At 40.0% G+C, this 25,674-nt stretch overlaps 1 protein-coding gene across 7 annotated transcripts in view; it reads left to right on the top strand.

The window, feature by feature from the left end:
• SORBS2 (sorbin and SH3 domain containing 2) overlaps nucleotides 1-25,674 on the top strand; it is a 245,847-nt gene that overhangs the window by 190,143 nt on the left and 30,030 nt on the right. For 2 of the 7 annotated variants that reach the window (XM_042467682.1, XM_042467685.1), the window contains 5 exons: nucleotides 11,120-11,169; nucleotides 14,148-14,335; nucleotides 16,371-17,963; nucleotides 22,207-22,295; nucleotides 25,285-25,331. In XM_042467682.1, the coding sequence (XP_042323616.1) occupies nucleotides 11,120-11,169; nucleotides 14,148-14,335; nucleotides 16,371-17,963; nucleotides 22,207-22,295; nucleotides 25,285-25,331 (1,967 nt within the window). Of the gene's footprint in view, nucleotides 1-638; nucleotides 699-11,119; nucleotides 11,170-14,147; nucleotides 14,336-16,370; nucleotides 17,964-22,203; nucleotides 22,296-25,284; nucleotides 25,332-25,674 lie in introns of all 7 variants that reach the window. The other 5 variants (XM_042467686.1, XM_042467688.1, XM_042467681.1 and 2 more) reach the window with 4 other exon arrangements.

Consider the following 25,674-nt stretch of genomic DNA (forward strand, 5'->3'; position numbering starts at 1 on the left):
AATCCTTTCAACAAAGCAAATTTGTAAAGTCACGAGGTTCCATTGTTTGTCTTTCAAAAGCCTAGCTTAATGTACTTGCATAATCACATGACATAAATCAGCTTTAGTGGGGTTTTATCTAGTTTCCAAGAGAGCTGTTTATTACAGTTCGTCTGTGGGGAGAAATATCTCAGGTACATTCTATCCTTCACTCTTATGTTTCACTACTAACCTCTGCAAGTCCAGTGAAATGAATTGAAACAGTAGGGAGAAATAAAACTTTGACTACTTGTATCCCATACATACCCACAATGCAGTATCCTCACCCTAAAATGCAACAGAGACTTAAGCAGGAGCCCATGATGATATTTAAATGTTTTTTTCCTCTGGACATTATTCTGTCTTATCAAGTTTAAGGTTGTTCATTATATTTAGACTAGAGTTTCACTAATTGCAACAAAGGAAGGTTCATTAAGGTGTTTGGATAGTTGCTGTCACTTATTCTCCACTCAAGTCTGCTCCTCACATTTTGTTATGTTTTGTGCCACTCTTGTAATTTGTCAACACTCAGGTTTCTAACTATGTCACCTTCTCCACGTTTCATTCCTTGCTGCCATTGGTTCTCCTCCATTTCATCTCGCAATTCTGCTTATATGAAGCAGCCTCCTAAAAAGCTTTTGGATTATGTTCAAGACCATCCTCCAGGTCTTTCCTATGAGGTAAATCAAGCATGTTTCTTACATAGATGATTCAACTTGAGAACAACAGGTGTGTTGAAATTCTCTTTGATTTGATTGCTGTGTAGTGTACATCAGCAGGTAGTGCTGCTGGGGGGAAATGGTTCTAATTAAGTATGATTATAACATTTTCTTTCTTTCTAGCACATTAATGCATTCTGAGATATTATCTATCCACCAAACCACCAGTAGCAATGCCATCCTTATTGCCATGCTGATCAAGCCAACCATTTTAACAAAGAGAATTATATTCATTACTTAACATGTAAGATTTAGTGAACTGGATGGAAAGTCCTCCCAGTATCCAGCACTAGTCTGAAGCAGATGTAAAGTTTATCTGGGTACATTTCCCTGTGCCTTTTAGTTCATGATATACTTCTACTGCTCAGAAAAAACCTTTGTGTTGGGAGTGGGGAGTTAAGGGACCTTGCATTTGGGATGCAAAAGACTTCAGACATAAGGAAAAATGAAAGAAAGCAGTTACGTTGGGTATGGATAAACTTCATCACCCCATCAGTATGCTAGAGTTGATTGAGGGTTCCATATAATTCTTCGAGTTGGCCATGCTACAGAATGGTCAGCGCGGGGTATTGCTGCCAGATGAGGCTTTTATCTCAACATGGCCCTACTTGATTCGTGGGGGTACAAGGGATATCATCTTTTTTGTTTTCCAACCACTACTATTTCTGTCTTCTTAATGCACTGAATCTTAAAACAGGAGAAAATCTTAACACAGGAGAATCTCTGCCCAGTGCTTTCTGATCTTATAGCACAAGGTCAGTCTTGAAGCATTCACAGCATTCCATTAGGTTTAATGAACTACATAATCTGCTGGTTTGGTGCAAATGGCCTACTAGATCCAGGAGCTGTAGAATTTGTTTGGAATTCAGTGTTGTTTCTATGCTGTTTTAACAACCAAAACAGAACATTTGGTTTAACAATTAAAACATAATTCAGAATAAAATCAAGGTTTCAAAAAGCTATATCCCAGGTCCCTAACCAGCTTAACTCAGCAGGATCAGAGAGGGGTCCTAGAACGGAACAAAACTCCCAAGCAGGTTTATATACGAGGGTGCAGTTTCTGTGGTATTTTGATCCAAGGCCATTTAAAGCTTTAAAATAAAAACTAGAAACTTGACTTGATCCCAGAAACGGTCTAATAATTAGTAAAGATGGTAGAGAATGGCTGTATTGATGCCAGTCTTAGAACCGTCAAAGCTACATTCTGGGTCAGCTAAACACTTCAAATTCTTCAAGAGCAGCTCCAGAGAAAGCACATTTTAGTAGTCTAAGATGGAGATGACAAGAGTATGAGTAATTGAGGCTATGTCATTAAGCTTCCAGGAAAAGACAGAGTTTGCAAACCTTTTTACAGAAGTGAAGGTGGTAAAAAACTTTTCTAGCCACTGTTGTCACCTAGGGAAGCCAAGCTTAGGTCTGACTATTAAGTAAGCTTCAACTTACAGTGACCCTATGAATGAGTGAGCAGCAAGAGCCCCAGTCGTTACCAGGCTTGCTCAGGTCTTTCAACCTGAGATCTGTGGCTTCCTTTATTGATGTGCCTCAATAGCCTAAAGGCACCAGATCCCTTCTGTCCTTGGAAATGAAGAAGGGTCAGCTTGGACCAGTGGTGTCACTAGAGTTGGTGTCACCCAGTGAAGTAACTCTCCCTCCGCCATTGACCTCTCATATCGCAATGGACAGAATCCTTAGTAATGTTTTTTACAGTGCACCCGCATTCCAGTATAAGCTGGGAGCCACGCCGGAAAGGCTTCTCCTGCGCCCCGGAAGAAAAAATGGGGCATACACCACGGGAATGAGTCCAATTGCTTCTAATGGGACTTGACTATGCGGTATTTCCCTTATGCAGCGGGGTACGGTACAGATCCCCCACGTAGGGGAAGGGCCAACTATACTAATGTTACTAATAAATCGTAATTCCCATATGTCACTGAATGTAATGGCAATAGTTGTGGCATGAATACAGTGGAGCCTTGCCTTATGCAGGGGATCTGTTCCAGCCCCCTCCCACGTAAGGCAAATCCCACGTAAGCTCAAAACGCATTCAGTATTATGGGGCTCATGCTCGTGGCGTGGTGCACACGTGCACCATTCATTTAATGGCGACACAGCTTCTGCGTAAACAGGAAGCCACATATGGTGCGCCTGCGTATGGTGCGGGCTCACTGTAACTAACAAAATTAAAATTATAACTATATGATACACACAGCCTGAATGCATTTGCCTGTAAATTGTTTCATGTAGTTAAAGTGAAATTTTGATAAGATGTGAGGTTTTTAAAGAAATTTTAAAAATTAAAAATTTTGGTTTAAATTTTAGTTTTATTTTTCTTTAAAAAATAAAATTCATTTTTTTAAAAAAACTGGGCCTTCTCTTTTCTCTTTCCATTGAGCCTTGCCCACTCACACCATTGCTTCAGCATTTTTAATGGGTGCAGATGAAGGCCACAACCCATTTCTGCAAAAAAGTAGATTTTTAGGGAACAGTGGTGTCAGCCCTCCCCTTAGGGTATCACCTGGTGTGCCACGTACTCATCCTACCCACATATACACACACACCTAATGACACCCCTGGCTCTGCCGCTTCTCCAGAGCTAGTGGGGCTTGTGGCACTGCTGCCACTCCGGTCAGCACCAGGGAAGCAGTGGCGGCGGCGGCGGCAGAAGCCCCATGAGCACCGGGAAAGCGGCAGCAGCGGGAAGGAAAGAGGGAAGGTAAGCAGGAAGGAAAAGAATGGGGAAAGGGAGGGAGGGAGGGAGGGAGGGAGGGAGCCGCATTCCCCCGGCTCCATCTAATGGGAACGCCAAGCATTCCCAGCGAAAAAAGCGATTCCACAAAAGGTCCCTTTTCATAGTGACAATGAGGGACCTTTGGGGAATCGCTTACAAAGTGGAGTGGAGCGAAGCCGGATCGGGATGCAAATTACACCCCAAGTGGGAATGACTCCTAAATTTCCTTGCCTAAGAAAACCCTATGAAATTCATGGTGTCACTATAAATCAACAGGCCACTTATAGGCACATATACACAAATAGAAATACTCTGAATTGGGTACAAAAGTGCTTCTGAATAGTTGTTTCAGGATTGTGTAGCCACATCAAAAGCTAGTCAGACTCATAATCCAAAATTATCAAGGCATTCAATCAATTGTACTTCCATCTTGTCTGGAAAAAAACTGAAAGTGTTCTGGGTTAAGGGTTGCTTAGATTTAGTACATTAAATGGGCAATCCAGTATGTACCCTTTGTATTTCTGTATGTGAAGCATTGGGTACCTATTCACAGAAGGGTAATTTGGAGTTTCCACCATATGGAGGGGAAATTTGTTTGTATGTTTGTTTGCTTGCTTTATATCCTATCTTTCTCTCTTCTTAGCTGTATTTCGGCAAGTTCTGTAATCCTTCAACTGTGCCCTCTTTTGTAACTGCTGATTGCTGAATGTGCTTTGTCACTATATTTCATAAAGAAAAGGATTGTTAATCTAGGGCCCTATACTTCTAGAAAAAGCTTCACACACACTTATAAAGAGGTAGCTCACAAAATACTGTGTTGCATTCATACCACCAAAAATGTATTATCTTGGTAGATTTCTACAGTAATAGCCAGAATAGTGTAGTTGTTTGAGTGTTGGACTACCACTTTCGAGACCAGAGTTTGAATCTCCACTCAGCCATGGAAACCCCCCGGGTGTGATTGGTTAAATCACACTCTCTCAGCCTCAGAGGAAAGCAAAGGCAAGCCCTCTCTGAACAAAACTTGCCAAGAAAATCGTGTAATAGGGTCTCCATAATTTGGAAAGGACTGGAAGGCACACAGCAAGATTTCTATGTATTGATGTTATCTGAATGATTTAAAATGATAGTCTGAGGCTCATCCATATTGCAGAAAGTTAACACCACTTTAACTGCTAATGACACAATGCTATGGAATTCTGGAAACTAGTTTTATGAGACTTTTAGCCTCCTCTGTCAGGGAGCTCTGGTGCAACAACAAACTACAGTTCCCAGAATTCCATGGCAGTTAAAGCGGTGTCAGCCTGGATTATTTCTGCAGTACGAATGCAGCCTAAGACATGATATCTCCAGATCAGGAAGTTTCACTTGCTGAAACAGAAATGCTGAACATTTTGGGGAAATTATCTATAGGGGAGTGGGGAGCTATCCAACTGAGGAATTTGGTTTGCTGCATTGTGGAAGTCAGCAAAGACATTCTGGTCACACTGGTCATCCTTAGAGCAGAAGAAGTAAGGAATATATGGCCACAGAAGCTATTTTTGAGAGCCCCGTGGAAACACACCCCCTCTTGTTTTTAATAAACCTTCATGTCCATAGGAGGCAATTTCACTGAAGGTCATCTTAGGTCCAGGAGAGACCTTTAAAAAGAATAGTGAGCATTTCCCCCTAGGAAATGTTCCAAAAAGTTTTTAAAATGTGGACAGGTACAATGCATAGCCCTCAAAAGTCACCTGAGGGGCCAATATATCCCCAGCCCCAGGCAGTTGCCCACCACTGTCTTACAGCATACTTTGTTGTATTGAAGACAGCAAAAATTAAATACAGGGCTGATACTTTGCAGCAAAAAGACTGAGCTGTTAACAAGTCTTCAGTTCTAACCATGTGATGTCATCAGCTCATTTGGCAAGTTACTATTTCTCAAACCAATGCACACTTATTTGTAATGTGCAGCTAATAATATAGATTTGTTATTAGGGGTATTGAAATAATGTCTTTAAAACTTTCAACAATTACTAGGTAAAGGTAAATCCATATTGTATGGTAAAGTTTACTAAAAGAAAGGACCAATGTTGTGTTTTACAGAATGCCATATCGCAAGACTGCTGTCAGTAATATTCAAATACATTGGTTAAGTTACTGAATCCAAGTAGTATTGACCTACACTAATATATTTCTGCCTTCCATGTAAGAAAAAAATACAATTTGGTAATTCATTTTTCATCTTCAGATGACAGCTGTATCAAATTAGGTAGCAGCTGTCAAAAAAAAGGCAGCGTATAATGAGTAAATTAATATGCCAGTTAAGAAAAAAACTTCAAAAACCATTTCCCCAAGAACTTGAAATCAGCTGAAAATGCATTTCTACCTTGCTTGAAAGAAAACCAATCCTTTTCTTTTTAAAGCACAATCTTAACCTGTTTTGAAAATGTTCATTTTCCTAATGTAATCCAAAACTAACTGTGATTTGAGACAGAGCTATTGGTAGGTGCAGAAAATATTGTCAGGCATAGGGCTCATCTCGTAATAACATGATGAGAGAGACACAAAGAGCTGGCATGGAACATGAAGTAATTTGGAGAATGCCCCCTAAAGTTGAGTTGTTCTCTAAAGCCAGTAAAATAGAGTTGTCATCAGAGTTGTCACCCTCATCAAAATGGAAGGCAAACATTGAAGTTTTACCATTCCAAGGTATAGAGATTTTAATAGTGTTGAGGGGGGCTAAGCATTTTTAAAATTAACCTAATTCTTTGAGATGGTTAAGTTTACAGTGAGCCCTTTGTATCCACCAAAGTTTGGACCAGGATCCCCTGTGGATACCAAAATCTGTGGATGCTCAAGTCACATTATATTTAGTGGCACAGTAAAATGGTGCCCCTTATATAAAATGACAAAATCAAAGTTTGCTTTTTGGAATATATATATTTTTGAAATATTTTCAAGCTGTGGATAGTTGAATCCATGGATAAAAAATCCATGGGTATGGAGGGCCAACTGTACGTATCTGTTTGTTGCTACAGGAATTTATTTAAAACAACCTTTGCAGAGGTTTCAGAGAGTTTCAAAGACCTCTGTCAGAAAGCTGCATGACTTTCGGTCAATTTGTTTGTCAAAAGATAAACCAGAACATTACACAATGGGATGACATTACATATTGCGTCATTAAAGTAAATACAATCAGGAAGACATTAACACAGCACAGTTATAGCTCTGTTATTCCACTTTAGCTGCCAGGATTCTATCCCACTGGATCCTGGATTATAACTCCCAGAATTCCCCAGCCAGTTTTGCCACCAGTGAAGGAGTTTGGTTCAGTGGTTGATAAAAGTCCTCCAAAGATATAAAATACTTGCAGGTCTAGCAGCAGGAGGCTAGCCCAGGCAGAATGAATTAAGAACACATAGCACATAACTGGAGCCTGACTAAGGGGACTTGCCAATTGGAGAAGAAAAGGGATTATAGGCCCCATTTCCCAAAAATGGATGTTGCTCAATGCTACATCACCAGGTCTTTAAAATCTCATGACTGACACATTACATGAAAAAAATTTAATGGGTAGGGAATGCCAGAGGAGCATTTGGGGAAGTGCTTATATCTCCATCAGTAAAGCGAAAGGGAAGCCATCCACTTCATTTTCTGACCTGAAAAAGCATAAGTTCCCCCTGCCTCCACAACAGGTCATTGGTTTCCCTCCACAGAAGCCCTCAAAAAGATGGTCCAGGAAAAAGTCCAGCCAAGTCAAAAATGGCACCCCTACCACCCCAAATGATGCCATAACCTAAAAATGGGCTCCTCCTGAACACCAACCCAGCCTTCCTACAGGCTTACATCCCAGGCCCTGTCTGCAAGGGTCAAATAAAACATCCTTCCCCCATTCCCACTGCAATGAGTCTGAACAATGCAGGGTCTAATCCTCGGTTCCCTGGTGTGAACTCTCTAAACAACATCCAGTCAGTTCAACGCTGAACTCGGCATATAATACCCTTAATATTTGGAGATTATCGCACTGGTCTTTCCCATCCTTCGTCCCAAGCTAAGTGCAGGAGGTAAACTTTTAAATGTGTATTTTATTGCACGCCTCCGTGCCTAGGCAGGAGGCATCCAGTACCCAGTCATGGCATCCTGTACCCAATCCGGAGCTCTTCCGCACCTTGCAAAGAACAGAACAATCCCATTCTTTCAAAAAGCAAGGGAGAAGTCTGGATTGGTTACAGGATGCCATGATTAGGTATGGGATTCCTCCTGCCTGGGCTCAGAAGCATGCAATAAATTCCATGCTTTTATAAAACTCAAGATCCAGAGCCCTTCATTGCAATGCCAAGCAGTTGTTTAGAACACGTCCCATTGGGCCACCTGGTGCTGGTATCACTGGCAATAGTCACTTACTCTGAAGTCAGAATGAGGCACTCATCCATGTGACTGATGCTGGGCACCTCATTCTGGCCTCATAGCAAGTGTGTCTCACCAGCAGTGGTGGTACCAGGCAGCACAGTGGGATGTGCATGCAAACAGCCACCCAGTATAGCAATGAGGAGTACCCAGGTAGCAGGGCAACGTTGGAGCAGCTCTAGGGCCAGAATACTTGGGCTGCTCCTGGACTATTCTGGCATGTGCAGACACCACTCCAGCTAATTTGTTTAAAAGATAGACTGCAATAAAGGAAAGGCTCAGTCAATACATTTCTGAAACCCTGGTATATGCCTTCTGTGACACTATGTCAATCAAGAATTTAGGTGAAGAACATAGTTCTGAAAAAGCTCGTGCAGGCACAGTTTTGGAAGGAAAGCAGAACATAGTCAAAATAATTTCAATAAAATTAGGAGCTCATTTTCATTAAGGAACTTCACACTGTTCATTTTACTTAACCATATAAGCTAAGTTGATGTTGAGGGTTGTTCAAGTTTTCAAATTCAGGTTAAGTATTAAGTAAGACTACCTCTTTGGCTTTAAATATGAATTAATAAGTATATGGATAACATTAATATAAACTTGCATTGCTTTGTCTGGAGAAACTATTTATGGCAAAATCTTAAATATTGATATATGTATGGTGCTTGAAATTTGTTTAATGGTAAATATTCCTAATTCTACATAGATCTAGTCCTCAGATAACCAGTGACTTTTGTGTGCATTACCATTTACACCTGTGTGGTTCCCAATTGGCTTCTGCTGAGTCACCCTGACTCTCACATACATGTTTTATTTCATATACTGTATATCCCATGTTGCTTTTTTCCTTGACAATATACTCATCTATAAGTCTAAAATTTATGCCCGAAAATTGACCCCAAAATCCCAGGTTGACTTATTTATGGGTTACAATGGAAACATGATTGCAGTTCTTTCAGATTTCCCCATGCGGTTCAGAGAGGAGTTTAGCAAGAAAAAGTCAAGCAGAAGAGTCCTGGGTGATTGATTGATTGACTGATATTGCTGTTTGTTTAAAAGCCCCCCATCCTGCCAGCTCATCTCACTGAAAGAAAAGCTGAAATGATGAAGAAAAGCTTCAGTGAGAGTTGCTCTTACCATATGCAAACATATACACACTGAAAAAGCCTTAAGTTTTACCATCGACCTATCCACGAGTCATGGCAAAATCCATAATTTTGGCCCCCAAAGGTGAGGTTGACTTATACATGAGGTAGATTTATAGTTGAGTACTATAGGAGGCAGAAAAGCTTTAGCAGTTCCCCAGTCTATTTCAATGTCTCTTTAGGCCTCCAGTCTCTGCTGCTGGGTTGTGAAGAGTGAGGAGCTGAAGGCAATGGGGTCAGTAGGTGTCACCCCAGTGCAGTAAGTCACCGTGTCACCCCCGGCAGGCAGCCACCCTGCAGCTTTGGTGAGAGGGAACTCCTGGTGGAGGGAGGTTGGTTGCCTCCCCTCATTCCCAGAGGAAAGATATGGGTGGGAGTGATCCCAGACTGGGGGCCCAAGGATCTCCCTAGCCCTACAGAAGGGGGAGATGAACAAAGGAGGAGGAGGATGCTGCCACCCTTGCAGCAGCTACATCCAGCCTGACACCATGAATGCACCCATCCAGGCAGGCAGTGCCAGGAGCCGAGTCCTCCCTCCCCCCACCCTGATCAGGATGTACTGCCCTGGAGAGAGATCAGAAGGGGATAGATGGGAAAAGGAGAAGCGGCAGCAGTAGGCAGGGAAGGGTGCTCTCCATCTGCCTTCGCCTGCCTGCCTGCCTCACCAAGCCCCAATGCCATATCGTCTGCCGGGCACACTACTGCCTACTTTGCCCTCCCTTCCCTCCTACTGCCCTGCGCTGTGTTTCCTTCTGTGTAAGGGAGGGAGTCTGTGGGTGTCACTGTCACTGCCTCACTTCCTTGGCTTGGCCAGCATCCCTACCAGACCTGGAAGGGGCTACCAGGTGGCAACAACACCCCACCACCATTAGCACCCAGCCAGCTGAGGTGCCCTGTGGTGGGGGGGGGGCAGTAGAGATGCATGGCTACCCCACCTAGTGTCCCCCCCTTCTGATATTGTAATTCAGTAAAGTCCGCAACCCTCTAATGGTGCTACTGGTTGAAAAGAACATGGATATTTTGTTGTCCAAGGTCACTAAAATCTGGAGTCCACCTTTCATAAAAGTGCCATATCTCTCATCATGTGTTCCAGCACACGTATGACCTCTAGTGATGTGATTATACTTTCTATCAACATTCAAACTTTTTATCTTGAAATCATGTTTTTAAAAGGAATATATATGAATGCAGTTCACAAAGTATTCTTTCCACTTATTAAAAATTAATGGATTTGTACATGGACACAGTGCTGTAGTAGACTGTTTTCTGTGATCTATTTTAATTTTACTCGTTCATTTGTGTATTACTTCAGCAGACCTCTGGTTTTCTACAAAGAACAGTAGCAGCACATACTGTGAAAAATCTATTTTCAGTTTCTTGGGTCATTTCTGAAATTACATCGCCTGAATGCAAAATATGTTTAACATGTGAATGACATAGTTTTATGTGTCCATGAAAAGCTGTCCCTAAGACAACTTAGTTCTTTTTCTAGCTCCTACAAACTGTAATACTGTGTGTGTCTAATTCTGTCTCAAGCTTTGACATTCGTTAAGTGGACAGATTAAAAATAGTTGGCACTGAGGACTTGAACTTATATTGACAAGTTTAAAGTATTTGCATTCCTAACGACCACTCGTCTGTCACTTCTTAGGCAAAGAAAAGCTTTTTTGTTGGTGTAACAACCAACTCTGTACTTAACATGAAGTCTCAAGGGTATTTCAACAAGTGGCTATGTATAGGTGTTTAAGCTATGTTTACAGAGATTTTCCGGCTTTATTTGACATTAATACTTTGGTAAGTAATTGGAGGTGATTTTGTGACTGGTATTCATGTATTAACTTAATTTTTTATAGCTTCTATAGTTTAACTATTGTAAACCATGGGATATCTAATTTTGGGAAAAGGCTAGATAGGTACAGTTTGATGTTGGACTTTTATCTCCAGCCTGAAATAGAGACGCTAAAGTGGACTTTGAAAGCTGTTTAACTTTTAAAGATCCTTTTAACTCTCACTTCAGCTGTGAAATTTCTCTACATGGTCCTTACATAGTGTTTTGCCATGAAAAATACCAGTGCAATCTAGTCTAAGTGTGTAATGAAGTTACTTGTTTGTCTCTGCAGACATCCTTATATTACAGTCCAACAGACAGAGGCTTGGATAGACCTTCTAGGTAAGAAAAACTTCACATATCAATGCATGTTGGGGTGGGATTCTTCCTAAACTATACAGAGAAATATTTGGTCATCCATAGAACAACTGTTAGTGAAAAGTAGTTGATCTTCCTCCTATAGGAAGACATTTCCATAGAACTATTTTATTTAAAGTACAAACCCATCTGTTTTCCCCTATTTTTGCTAAGCATAAACTAATAAAGAATTTTCTTGATAGATTCACTTCTCACTGTGGGTTAGTAATCTGCCTTTTAAGCTGTAATTTGTCTCAAAGCATTTTACATCATGAGATTTCCTTCTATTTTTGCCAAGCCCTTCACTAGATTCTTTAGTGTCCAAAAGTTGTTTGTGCTCCATGTTTATACACCATGTTAATGCATTATTTTTTAAAAATTGTAAATGTAAAGCATTTTAAATAAAATAATTATCTGTTGATACAAGCTATGTTGATAATATAAACAAATTAAATATCACTCTAACCAAAGCCTGTATCTTCAGATGCACAGAATGTATCAAAATAAAAATCATTAAAGAAATTCAAAATCTAATTTACATTTCTAGACATAAAATTGACTCTGCCAGGGATATATCTAGGCACATTAAAGATTTGAAGCCCAGGAAAGAAATTTCCATAAAATCTTCTGTATATCTTTATATCTGTATATATAGATTTGGAAATTATTACTAGGATTCACTGACATTTCACTCAAAGGAAAGCCATCCAGTTAATATCTAAGTTGGCTCAAATAAAACAATTCCTTCAATTTATTTTCCTCCCAAATTGACCCAAGTCAGTCGTCATCTTCAATTACAGTGATAGAAAATTTGCAGTCTTTTCCTCAAGAGCCCCATCATACACATGCACATTCACACATATATCCCTACCAAAAAATGGCAATTTTCGTACCATGGACAAATCAGAAATCAAACCCACCCCTCTAAATTTCCAGGTTCCTACTGCTGCTTTTTAAGGGCTCATCTAGAATGGCCCAATGTATTGGGATGTGACAGGTTTCATTGCTGTACTTCAGGGGTGGGTAAAGTCTGGGTGGTAAATAGTTTGCAGCCCTTGGAACCTCTAAAACTGCAGTCCCAGAAGCTCCCCAAAGGCCCAAGACAATATTGGGGTAATTTGGAGATAATTTTCCACCCAAAATCAGTCAAAAGGCTCCAAACTCCAAATTATTGTTGTTGTTCATTTAATTTTGGGGCAATGACTTGTGATGTGGGCCAGGGTGTTATTATTCCATGCTTTTGCAATCTGCTGCCAACTCCTGCTTCATTTCCCCCTTTGTCCAATACGTCTCCCACAGAGACATCTTTAAAAGCTATCATATATCTTTAGAATTTTAGCACTATCACTGTAAGTTGATGTGCTAGTATCAGTGGTGTAGTAGTTTGAGTGTTGGACTATAACTCTAAAGGCCAGGGTTTGAATACCTGTTTGGCCATGGAAACCCACTGGGTGACCTTTGCAAGTCACACATTCTCAGCCTGAGAGGGAGGCAAAGGCAACCCCCTCTGAACAAATCTTGCCAAGAAAACTCCATTCACTTTAGGGTCACCATAAGTCAAAACAAGTTGAAAGCATACAACAACAACATTATGCAGTTCTGCTGGGTCAGGAACATTTGTGAGGAATGGCAGGATTTCATATAAGATAGAGGAAGGGCGCAAGGAAGAAGATTAAGAGGGAGGCATGGAAGAAGGGACATACAGGTTTGGGAGCAGGAATCATAAGGAGGGAAAGGATGAAGAAAAGGCTGGGTGGTATAGATAGTGCAAAAAAAGATACAGATGAGGGCAGTCAATGGAAAGATGGCCCGCTCCCTTTCTCAAGTATCCTGGGCTCTCACACCATGTGGTGTAGTGTTGTGACTTTTCCACACACAGAAGGAGCCACAAGCATGGCAAGCTGAGAAGCTTTATGCTAAGTACCACACACACAGTTGATAGTAGTTGATATTTGCAAGAGAGCTCCTAGTAACAGGATTGTTACTACCTTGCACATGCATTGTGTGCCTTGTGTATGCATGCATTGTGTGCCTTCAAGTCATATCCCACTTATGTTGGCCCTAAGGTGAACCTATCATGAGGTTTTCTTAGCAAAATTTGTTCAAATTTGCCATTACCTTTCCCTGAAGCTGAGAGCAAGTGACTTGCCCAAGACCGCTTCCAGTTTTGTCTGCTGTATTGCAAAGATGGCAACAGAGAGGGAAGATATAGTACATTTCTATACCGCTTATCAGTGAACTAAGCACTCCCTAAGCAGTTTACAATGTGTAAGCTAATTACTGCCAACAAGCTGGGTACTCATTTTAACAACCTAAGTGGACCTTGGAGCCCCTGGGATCGAACTCACAATCTTGTGGCTTGCAGTACAGTACAGGTATTTAACCACTGCTCCAGCAACAGCAAGTCACTTCTTGGCTGCCAATTTGTAATCATAGCTAAGAGATGCTCTCCTTCAGCCATCATTTAAAAGAGAGAGAGAGAGTATGGGGAAGTATGAGATGAGTTTGTGTGTGTGTGTAGTAATGACACATCTCTCCACTGTTAATAGTAATATGTTTTTCATAGATGTGGTTTGAATTATTTTACACTGCTGCTCTTAGTTTTTTAGTTTTATATCTCAATTTTAAATGTTTCATGGTGCCCCTTGGGATTCTGGGAGCTATAGTTTTGTGAGATGTTTAACCTTCTTTGTCAGAGAGCTCTGGGGCCACAATAAACTACAATTCCCAGCATTCCCTAGCACTGAGCCAGGGAAGTTAAAGCAGTCTCAAACTGGATTATTTCTGCTGTCTGTTTTGGATCTAAGTCTATGAAAGTGCATGCTGCCAAATTCTTTCTTTCAGTTAGCCTCAAAGGTGCTACAAGATCTCTCTACAGTAGATGAGATTGTCTGTTGACAGATTAGTGAAAAGCTTTATAAATTTTACCTGTGTAGTGGGACTCATATTTCTAATTTCCTCAGTTCTGCAAGTACTGCAAGTGACTACAGGAAACGAAGGAAGTCAGAGCCTGCAGTAACTAATCAGAAGGCACATGGTGATCAAAATGCAAACAGGGCCAGCCTGGGCCGTACAGACACACAGAGCACATACTCTACACTTAGGAAGCCTGTTACAAGCTCTTCTCCGTCTTCTCCATCAAGAACAAAAGGTAAGAAATCAGTTCAGTTGTCATTGGCCAGAAAGTTAGTGAGAAACTCATTTCTACTTAATAACTGCAAAGTATCAATTAGCAATTGATGGGAGCAGAATGCTACTAGATAATCAAGACCCCCATCAACAAAAAAGAGTGGAAAATATAGTAATTATAAGAATGCACATCTGCAGAGCGTAGTTTTTAAAACTCTTTTTATTGCAGTCCTCTCACTCAAGGAAAGACAGCGATTTTTGACATTTCATGTAATTACATGTTGTCTTTTGCTGGTTTTGACAGAATGAGAGAGAATGTTACTTTTTTAAAGAGGTTCCGTCATACAAAAGTATTTGAATCGAAACAGAAATCTCAGACATGACATTTTTTGTTGTGACATACAAAAAGAATTACTGTACATTTACCCAAGTAGTGTGAATTGTGTCTTTGACAAATACTAGAATAGCAAAATGCCTTTTGTTTTAAACTACAAGTACTGATCATATTCGTTATTAAATGTTTGTGGAGAATGAGAAGTTAACCCAGGATAGTTCTGCTGTTTTGTTTTGTTTTTTAATTTTGAGCAACATTCCTTTATGAAGAGGTCCGTATAAACTATACTCAGAGTTTGGAGGCTGGGCCATTTTGGGAGCTGTAGTTCCAAAAAATAACCTTTTCTCTAGCTCTAGTCTGAAATTACCTGTCTACTGTCAGTTCAATAGCACACTAGCCTCCAAACTTCTTTTTAAATTCCCAATTTTAAAAAAAATTGAAGAGGTAGTGTGATAAACCTGATAAACCTGAACCAACTAAAAAAATGCTGGCATCCTGATGTTTTGGGGGGGGTGGGGAGAGTTGTTAATACTCTGATGTTGTAATATGTTCCCACATCAAGACAGGATATGATTTCCTTGAGCTCTTTTCCAACATATTCATCAGTGTTTCAAAACCTGGAATCATGCAAACAGGGACACTAATATCAGTACTTTGTATTTGATCATTACCTATTCATAAGAATGTGGTTCACATGTTACTAGAATAAATGAAAAGTGACCCTGAAATGCTATGGTACCTTACACTGAATCACATAGAAAAAAATCGCAATTTTCTCTCCTGAATGTTAACTACTGATTTACATATAAACATTCTAAAATCAAGAGTGACCAAAACATTTGCTCTCTTATTTTACTTAAATGTATGCATTCTGTAATGTTTTCCTGTTAACCTAATTTTACAACAAAGTAATTAGTACTGGGGTCAGAGAAAGAGAAATGGGATTGTCTTGTCAGCTAGTAGAGCTTGATATAAAGAGCTCCCCTTTATTCACTCTGTTAAACTGTAGCCTTTCTCAGTGCAACTAAGAATACAGCCATTTACAGAAAAGGAAAGTACATTTCCAAACCTAGATGTCTAAATTGGGGATCTTTATTTAAATCTGTTTTAATACTGAGCTTGTCTTGCTATCGATTTCTGAACAGAAGACAGGTTTTTGTGTCCTACACGGTGATGATAATCATTGTGTAGACCTATAGATTTTTGTTAGAGAAGAAATGAAATTTCCATGGTGGATTTACTGGGATATATGTCCTGTCTTCCCACTTGAGAACTGTTTAATTTTTAGTAGATGAAGCTTATACTATTTGGTACACTTTCCATTACAGACATTTAGATAGTTGTAAATGGTGATTGTAACTGTGTTTTTATGTAGATTGTTACCCACTCTGAGTTCTTGTGAGGCTAACAATTGAATAAATAAATAACACTGCAACCCTATACGTGTCTATTCCAAAGTAAGTACCATTGAGTTCAAAAAGGTTTACTCCTGAGTAAGTGAGCTTTTATAGGATTGCACCCCAGTGCTCAAATGGGTTTTTCATCCTCTGTGCTTTGGTAATGTATATCTAGGAGTAGTGCTTAAAACTGTGATAGGATGACTAATTACTGTCTCCTCTGTTTTTTCTGGCATGTGCTACTGACTTTTTTCCCTGTCTACTTTTGAATCTGTTAATTTCTGGCAATGTCTCTTTTCCACCATGCTGCTCTGTGGATTATAAAGGTGGGGATATTAGCAAACTATATTCATCCCTTTCCAATTATTTAGTGCCCAACCACAGCACCTCAAATGAATTAGATTACTGTAGTACCTATGGACAGCGCTTGTCTGTCCCTAGTGACTCAAGAAGGGCTATCAGCTACAAGAATGGCTGGCAGATGGCTCGTCAAAATGCAGAAGTCTGGAGCAGCACCGAAGAGACTTCCTCCTCTCCCAAGCGGAAATCTCGTAGCTGTGATGACCTGCTGGCAGATGATCATTGTAGCTTTCCTGACACACAGAATAAATCTGAAAGCATGGTTTCTTTGTTATGTGAGGAAGATTCCAAAGGTGGCTCCACCCTTTCCTGGGGCTCCCCCTACACTTCTCAGAGCCGTGGCTCAAGTTGGTCAAGGGCACGACATAGATCTGCACATGATGCTCCTGGGTTCCTAAAAATGTATAAAAGAATGCACCGCATCAATCGCAAAGACTTGTTGAATTCTGAGGTGATTTGTTCAGTGAAGTCCAGGGTATTGCAGTATGAAAAGGAACAGCATACAGACATGCTGCAGGGCTGGAAAGAATCATCTACTGAGGAGGTGCCAAGAGATATGGTCCCCAACAGAATATCTGAATTTGAAAAACTAATTCAGAAATCAAAGTCCATGCCAAATTTAGCCGAAGAAGCATTATCAGCAGTAACCCTCCTTGAAGCCCCTAAAAATGGTTTCTGCGCAAACAGACGGTTCTCTATTGAGTCCTTGCTGGAGGAAGAACATCAGAGTAGACACCCTGCTGAGGTCCAAAGGAATTCCAAATCAAAAACTCTGGTGCCAATTCACATTGAAGTGACCAGTGAAGAGCCCCAGAGGTCTCACATGGAAAATTCAGACAGTGACCAAGATGGGGTAGTCTCTGACCTCAGTGACTTCATACAGATAGAAGGCTCTTCCTTTTGTAGTGAGAGTGATTTTGACCACTTCTCTTTTACATCTTCGGAAAGCTTTTACGGGTCAGGCCACCACCACCATCACCACCACCATCACCACCACCATCACAAGCATCTCATCAGCTCCTGCAAAGGCCGTTGCCCAGCGTCATACACCCGCTTCACCACAATGCTAAAGCATGAAAGGGCTAAACAGGAACCCACCCCAGAAGAACCTAGACGGCAGGACTCTGACTCTGGCCTTTCGAAGATAGCATTCCTAGTCAGTCCAGTGCCTTTCCGAAGGAAAAAAAACACTGTCCCCAAAAAGCAGGCTGAAAAGACAAAATGCAAATCAACTGTCTTTGATGCTTTGGACTCTGCTCTTAAGGATATCTGTGACCAAATCAAAGCAGAAAAGAGAAGGGGAAGTTTGCCTGACAACAGTATATTGCACAGACTTATTTCTGAATTGCTTCCAGACATACCTGAAAGGAATTCCTCCCTTAAAGCTCTTAGAAAGAGTCCCATGCACCAGCCTTTTCATCCACTGCCTCAAGATGGTGCTATTCATTGCCCATTGTACCAGAATGAATGTGGAAGATTACCTCTTAGTGCCTCTTACCAAGACATGGATACAGCCAACAACAGCAATCAAGAAAATGATAGTGCAGTATGTTTCCAAGGTGGATTACCTCTTTTTCTCTATGCTTGTGATTTGAATCATTCATCATTATCCCGTTCATTTTCAGCCCTTCTGTATTTTTTGTATTTATATTGTGTTTTTTCTACAGGATAGGAATTAAGTATTTCTTGTGCAAAATAGTAATAGAAATGAAAGAATAATTGGTGAGACTGCAGCTGTCTGCTCAATTCACAGATCAAACACTAAAGGGAAAGTACAGTCTTTTATTATTGATATTTAAATAGGCCTCTAAATATGAAAGTAGTGACATGATGGAAAATTATATTCATGCTAGTTTTAAGAGGTCTTTTTCCAAATAAATGCTCTAATTTATAACCTAGTTCTTTTTATAAAAGTAAAACATGATCAGGACAAGAATTTCTCAGTAAATATGCAGACAGCTGATTATAAGAAGGTATATTATGAAACAATATTATTGAACAATGGACAAAATGCTTATTTTTGAGTCAGTTCTATTAGTAGTTTTACAAATTAGTATTCCATTTTGGCAGAAAAATATTTTTGAGGACTCAAAGTAATCTTGTGGCACCTAGTCTATGTAGGCTTACGCTACAAACTTCTTTCTCCCAGTTAATTTCAGGCGCTACAAGTTTCTTTCATATGTTGGCACACACTAACACAACTATGTCTTGAATACTTTTGAGTACTGACTTTTAGACCCCCTGATGTAAATGATATATTTCTTATGGTAGCAAAAACAGATCTCTTTACTGCTTCTAAAATACCCCCCTCCCCATTCAGTTTTGAGAAGCATAAATCTCACAGGAAAAAGAAAAGGTGAGTACAGTATTGTTAACGTCTTTGTATAGCAATTCATTCTTAGCTAAGTCAGCTTAACTTCATATCTTAACAAAAAATTACTTAAGAGTTGGTTAATAGCATAGCCTAGTATTCCAAAACATTCAGCTCAAAACAGCCTGATTTTCACATAACACTAACCCATAATTTAGTGCTGGGTCAATGAGCAATAGTCATAACCTTATTGCACAAGAAAGAAAAGTGGAAATGGAGCCAGAGAGTAACATCTTTAGATTTTTGTGAGTTTTCCGGGCTATATTGCCATGTTCTAGAAGAGTGAATCTATGGATTCCGGCCATGAAAGTCTTCAATTTCACAGTAGCATCTTTGTCCGTGCCTTACCACATGATGTGTAGCACTTCAATTCTCTTTCCATGGGAGATGGCCATAAAAGCATGTCTTTTGTAAATTTGTTTTTCCAGCTAGACAAAAGATGTGCTTTTAAAACCATATCCTGCAGGAAGAGAATTGATGTCATGCAGTAAGGGACAGAGAAGGGTGCTGCTCTCTGGCTCCATTTCCACTTTGTTTTCTCGTGCCATAAGGCTGTTTTGTCTTGGGCTCACACACATTTTAACTTCAAGGATGTAGCTCTATTAGGACATTACCCACCAATAAAAATTCCCCCTATCCAAATGAATTTTCCTTCACTTCCCAAATTTTTAGCATTACAGTAACTTAAAACTTCAGTTCAGTATTTAGAAACAAAATGTAAACGCCCAGAGAAAACAGGCAGGCAAAGTTACCAAAGGAATTTGAACACAACAAATGTAAGAGTTCTAGGTGCAAACAGTTTTCCACATATCACACTCTGCAAGGCTAGACATTTTCAGACTGAAGGAAAATTTCATTGAGCATCAGAATTCTCATTTGATGGGGCAATGCCCTCATTTCACCATCACCTCCACTAGCTACACCCCTGTTCTTCTCTACTGTGGCTGTAAGAAGTGGTTGAAATTAGACTATGTCTAACTCAGGGCAGGAGGTCTAGTTAACTTAAACCAGAGAAAATAAAAGTGTTGCAAGTGCTACATCCTTGGTTGTTTTCGCAGCTCCCAACTCCATACTCCTCGAACTGTCCTTTTTCAGGACAAAAAAAAAGTGATCTGCCAATCCTGAGAGTCTCTAGAAATGGCAGCATGCCTTTCAAGTACTGTAGGTTGCAGAATCTCACAACACTAACATCAAAAATGTCTCTATTTCAAAGCCAGAAATAGACTTCCAGCTACCTCTGGGTTTTGTTTTGTTTTTTAAAAAGAAGCATTTTTGCAGTCTGTGAGCCCCCTCACCAACAGTCTGATAGGAAGAAAAGTGGCTCCAAAATGTGTCACAGTTGCCAACTATCAAACTGTGGAGCGGTGGAAAATGTCAGACCATGGTTTAAGACCAAGTCAAACCATGGTTTATGACCCTGTCTCTTTTTTTAAGTAGTGTTTTCAAGCATAATGAGAAACTGTTTAGTTTTAAAAATAGGAAGCAAATACTTTCAATCTCCCTGTGGCCATTTTGGATCAGGAGAAGGGAAGGAGAAGAGTGTAAGTCTGAGGTTTGCTGCTGCTTGGGAAAACTATTAAGAGTTATGTGCTACACATACAATGTGGCAGGATGGGCACATCTTCCTTGATCCATGTGACTAGTTTTTTGTGGAATATATGCAGTTTCCTTCACAGGAGTGACTGCTAAGAGAACAGACTGGGCTAATGCAGGCTGCATTATTGAAATAAGCTCTACAGGTGGGATTGTATTTTACCACAGTGCTGCCTAGGCATGCTGGCTATTAATTTTGATGACCTATGCCTGTCCCACATTACTGTTTGTCTGGAAGTAAAATAAACTGGTACAGCTGTCAGAAAGGACTAGAAAAGAGCTTTGTTTTAGTTGCCACCTAGGACTTCTGTAGTATTGAGGTATATACTTTGCCTTATCTTTCAGAAAACAATCAAGGGCTATTTTATTTTTTTCTTAAAGTTTACTTAACACTTTTTTCATGTTGTCCTATAACAAATATCCTAAATATATTTACCCAAAGGAAAGTCCCACTGAATTCAATGAGAATTACTTCTTGGCAAGCTTGCTTTGGATCAGGTGCATCTCTAGGGAAGTGCTGGTATTTCAGACCACACTGAGACATCACAGAAGGGTGTCTGTCCCAAGACACCCCCCCCCAGATACCTCCCTTTACCAGCCAAGGCATCTCTTCCATCCATCAACCATGGCCATTGGTGGAGGTAGGGTGCTGCTGCTGCATGGCAGGTCATTCTGGGTCTAATGGGAAGAGGCTGCCTTCCAGGTCTGGTGGGTCTGCTAGCCAGACAGAAAGCTGGGTTGCCTCCCTTTGCCACTCATTCAGCAGCTCTGCCAGAACCAGAAAGGCTTCCACGGAGTAACATCGCACCCCCACCAAGGCAGAGGTGGCCAGGCTGGTGAAGGGGGATAGCTGGGGGGAGGGGTGCATCATGAATTATGTCACTGGGGTGTACCAATCTATGATGCCACTGCTTTAAATTGTGTTCAAAATATGTGTTGCATCCCATTCAAGTGGGTATCAAAAAATAAATCATTGTGACATTGCAAAAGCCTCAAGAGCTGCAAATTTTCCTTAGAGTGATACACGATTATAAGTTTTTCATGTGATTCTGTCTCAGATGTATATTTCTTTGAGAAAGAGAAACACTAAGCTGGAGTGTAATCTAAATTGTGAATACAGTGCTTTGCCATCCCCCGCTCTGTTTTCTTCTAGAAGATGCCCCCCACCACTGTTGTTTGTTCCTCAAAGGTTAGCTTGTTGGAAGTAGCATCTCCAGAAGCAAAGAGAAGCCTGAAGGTCAAATTTTAGCAGGAAAATGACATGGGATAAAGCCTTGACATCCCCCTAGTCCACCTTTCAGCAGCTTCAGTTTCTTAATAAGTTTACATACATACATACATACATATCCAGACAAGATCATCATGGGGAAAATAAATCCCAACTTTATATGAAATAGAAATTCCTATTTATTTTTGCTTGTAAATTGAAAAATGCTTAGTTCCTCCTACTATTACTGTGGCATGCTTTTTGCACATTCCCCTGCATGTGGTTACATTTTTCATGTCTTATTATTCATCGCTATGCTTTTCTTACCCTTTGCCTCTTCAGTGTTTCATGCATCCGTTCCTCTTTAGTTGCTTGAATCGCTGTTGTTTATGTTAGAATTAGGAATAATTCTGGTTTTCAGTTGATTCCATTTGAAACTATAAAGTATCTGTGGAAGTCATGTCCAGTTTGTAAGTTTCTGTTTGTCTGTTTTTATTTGTTTCTATATATACATATATATTAGCCTCAGGGATGCATTTTATGTATATTTGAGATGTATTGCCCCTTGAAGCAAGGGCCAGCAGCTTTCCTTTTAGCTGTTTATAATAAAATTGTATTTTATTTTCAGTAGACCAGGAGTCCCCTGGGAACTATTCTTCAGCTTTTACCGATGTGGGTCGAAGTGCTCCAAAAGACAGAAGAGGAACTCCAGAGAGAGAGGTAGTTAAAAGGAAATGTATAATTCAAAAGAATTCAAAGCCAAAAGGGCATTTCTAAAATAGCCTACAGAGACATTTATGAGGCATTTAAAGAACTACTGTTTGTCAGTAGTACTATTTCTTGCCAAAATGCTACAAAACAGGTGCTTTATTTGTAAAAACACTGGAACTAGAATGGAAAGAGGAAGGGGAGGGAAGGGAAGAATAAGGATGTAAATAATATTTGAAATTATTACCAAAAAAATGGAAAAACATTTCTTGAGTATCATCAAACTCTGATGAGGAAAATCCTAAATATACTACAGAATTAATGCAGTTTAACACCGCTTTAACTGCCAAAGCTGAATGCTATGGAACTCTGGGATGTGTAGTTTTGTGAGATATTTTAGTAGTAGTAGTAGTAGTAGTAGTAGTAGTATTTATAGCTCGCCTCTCCCTGGAGGATTGGGGCGGGTTACAATCAAAATAAAACGTAAAATAGTAACACAATCCCTAATCTACAGTTTCAAATACAACAGCATAAAAATCAGTTATTAAAATCGCAATAAAAATTACAGTAAAATTTAATTCTCATTGCAATGAGGCAGGTTATTTAGTCTTCTCTGTCAAGGAGCTCTGGTGCCACAGCAAACTATAAATCCCAAGATTTATAGAATGGAGCCATGGCAGTCAAACTGCATTAATTTTGCAACGTGTCAGCAGCCCTAGACAGAGAGTAATCTTCAGGGTCTGAAATTTATTGTACATGAAAAACACAGTTGAGCTCAGAAAACAAGCTTCCTGCAGAGAAAACAGAGTTTGTCTTCTGTACAGAAAAAAAACTGTCTTCTACTAGAAAATTCATTTTATGCACAAAAAATATGCAGTTTTTGTAAACAGTAAGTTCCAAACTGCTAATATTCTTTTAAAATACTGCAGTTTTCACTGACTTTCTTTCAGCAAGGAGAAAAATGGTAAAATTACCATATTCATTCTTGACTGTGAGACCAAAATTCACAAAGACTGACATCCCTAAACAGATAAGAAAGAGGGTATTTGAGCCCCGGTAGCCTTGATACTGTTATCCCTGAAGGACAAAGTACACATTATGTTGATGGAGAATGAAAAGTTGGAGAATAAGAAAGAGGGGTACGCTGTGAAATATCAACAAGAGAGGGTTGTGGTGCTCAACTCTGGCTTGTAGGCTTTCCGTAGGGTTCTAGTTGGGCACTTGGAAACATTGGATTTGGTAGGCTGCACTGGATTTAGTAGGTTTTAGGTCTGATCCATGAAGCATAACTATTTGTATATTCTTGGGGCTAGTCTGCACGTAAATGTTCCCTACACGGATTTTGTTGAACACTTGAACAGTGTTATACTCTCCATGCAAGAGAGACACTTTCAGACAAACTACTCAAAAAATTGTTTTTGATTTGCTCAAACATTTTACACAATCAAAGGCGGTGAGGAAAATGAGCCCCTGGACCTGCCAAATTTGCCTTTTCCTGACTAGACAATGCACTCAGGACTCAAAGATGTGCCAAATGTGAAGAATTGGGGGGAAAATGTAGACCTCTTCTGCAGGAAGAAATGTCTTTTGGACAAAAGGATCCTCTTCTAAGACATCTCCTGGCAGAGCAGAGTATCACTAAGTGATACCTGAGGGGGAGTGACACCACTGCTCCCCTAACATCTTCCTTTGGACAGAAATTGGCTGTGGTGTTCATCTGCATCCCTTTAAAATGTTGGAGATGATGTGAGTGAAGAAGAGAAAGGAAAGGCCTCATGTATAAATTAAGGGAAGACTTCAGGGTCAAAATCCTGGATTTTGATATAACCTGTGGATAAGTCGGAGGTAAAACCTAGGGGGCCATAAGGAAGGATGTAAAGGGGGAAATACTACTTCCGTCCCTCCTTCTCCTTCTCTGGACCTCTCCCAACTGATCCCCAGGTGCTGGAGAGGTTTTAACAGTGGATTGAGAAAGAAAGCAAGTGGATTTAAATGGAGAGTTGTTTCCAGAGGAAGTAAGGTTTTGCAGAATGGACTGGAGACAGAAGCCAGTAGTTTTAAATTGAGAGTTTTTTTCCATAGGAAGCAAGGTCTTACAAAAAGGACTAGAGAGATGGTTTTACTTGGAGAGGTTTTTTGATAGAATGCCAAGTCTTGCAAAAGGGACAAGAGCGAGAGAAGCAAGTGCTTTTAAATGGGGAGTTTTTCCTATAGCAAGCAAAGGCTTGCAAAATGGACTGGAGGGGGAAGGAATTGGTGTTAAGTGGAGATTAGGGCATCAGGCTTGCTTGCTTTAGGACCTTTCTAAGCACTACTGATGTATTGACCCTTATATAAGTCTACCCAAAATTTTAGGGTCAATTTTGGGGCATACGTTTATCGACTTATAGTCAAGTATATACAGTAAATACATTTTGGCTATGTGTATGATACTGGAATGTAAAGGTATAATTTTAATTTTACTAGTTATGTCACAAGTACATTCAGTGATATATGAGAGTTACAATTTCTGAGTACCAGTAGTACAAAAACAATTTCTAAGGATTCTGTATGGTGTGGTATGGGAGAAGGCTAATCCGGGGGGGGGGGGGAGTGACACCATGAGTTACTGCACCAAATGATGCCAACCCTAGTAATGCCACTGCTTGCAGGACAGATTTATTGGCTGAGACTGCCAGCAGTAGAGACCCAAAAAGACTGGAGACGAAGTGAGGCTAGGATTGGGCACATCATCTCCAACTGTAGCACATAGCCACAGTGTCAGGACAATGATAGGCTAGGGCAAAGATAGACCTAAGTAATTTCCAAAATCCTTGGGCTAGAAGGTGTTGGGATTCAGCACGGCTTCTGCCAGCCTAGCATCAGCTATTTGTTGTACTGAGGCTTTTTAAAAAAAATGTCTATATAGAATCACTTGTAAAAGGTCCATAGTTGTTTTTAACATTCTACATAATATTTGAAATATATATCGTGTAGACTAATATTTTTGCCTTCTTTTCAGAGACTGCCAGCTAGAGCAGTATATGATTTTAAAGCTCAAACAGCTAAGTAAGTATCAATTACCATTGTTTTCCCCTAAACATTCCTTATAGCTATTACTGCAGTTTACATAGGGGGAGAGCTATCTGTGGTACCATTTTAACAAATACAAATTAATCTCTATTTCTAATGTAATTAACTACTCTGGGCTAATTGCCTTTTGTTTAAGCAGTCTGCAAAATTCAGATGTTCTATCATTTAACTAGAAATTAATCTGCTTAGTATTATGCTGCAAAATAATGCATAACCTCATTTTCATGAAGTATTCAAAGTCATAATCAATTAAAGAATATCTAACAAATGTTTTTTGTTTTTTAAAACAAAGGGTTTTTGGCCTTATTCACAACACAGG

The sequence above is a fragment of the Sceloporus undulatus genome, chromosome 5 (assembly GCF_019175285.1).
Source record: "Sceloporus undulatus isolate JIND9_A2432 ecotype Alabama chromosome 5, SceUnd_v1.1, whole genome shotgun sequence".
NCBI classification, from domain to species: Eukaryota; Metazoa; Chordata; class Lepidosauria; order Squamata; family Phrynosomatidae; genus Sceloporus; species Sceloporus undulatus.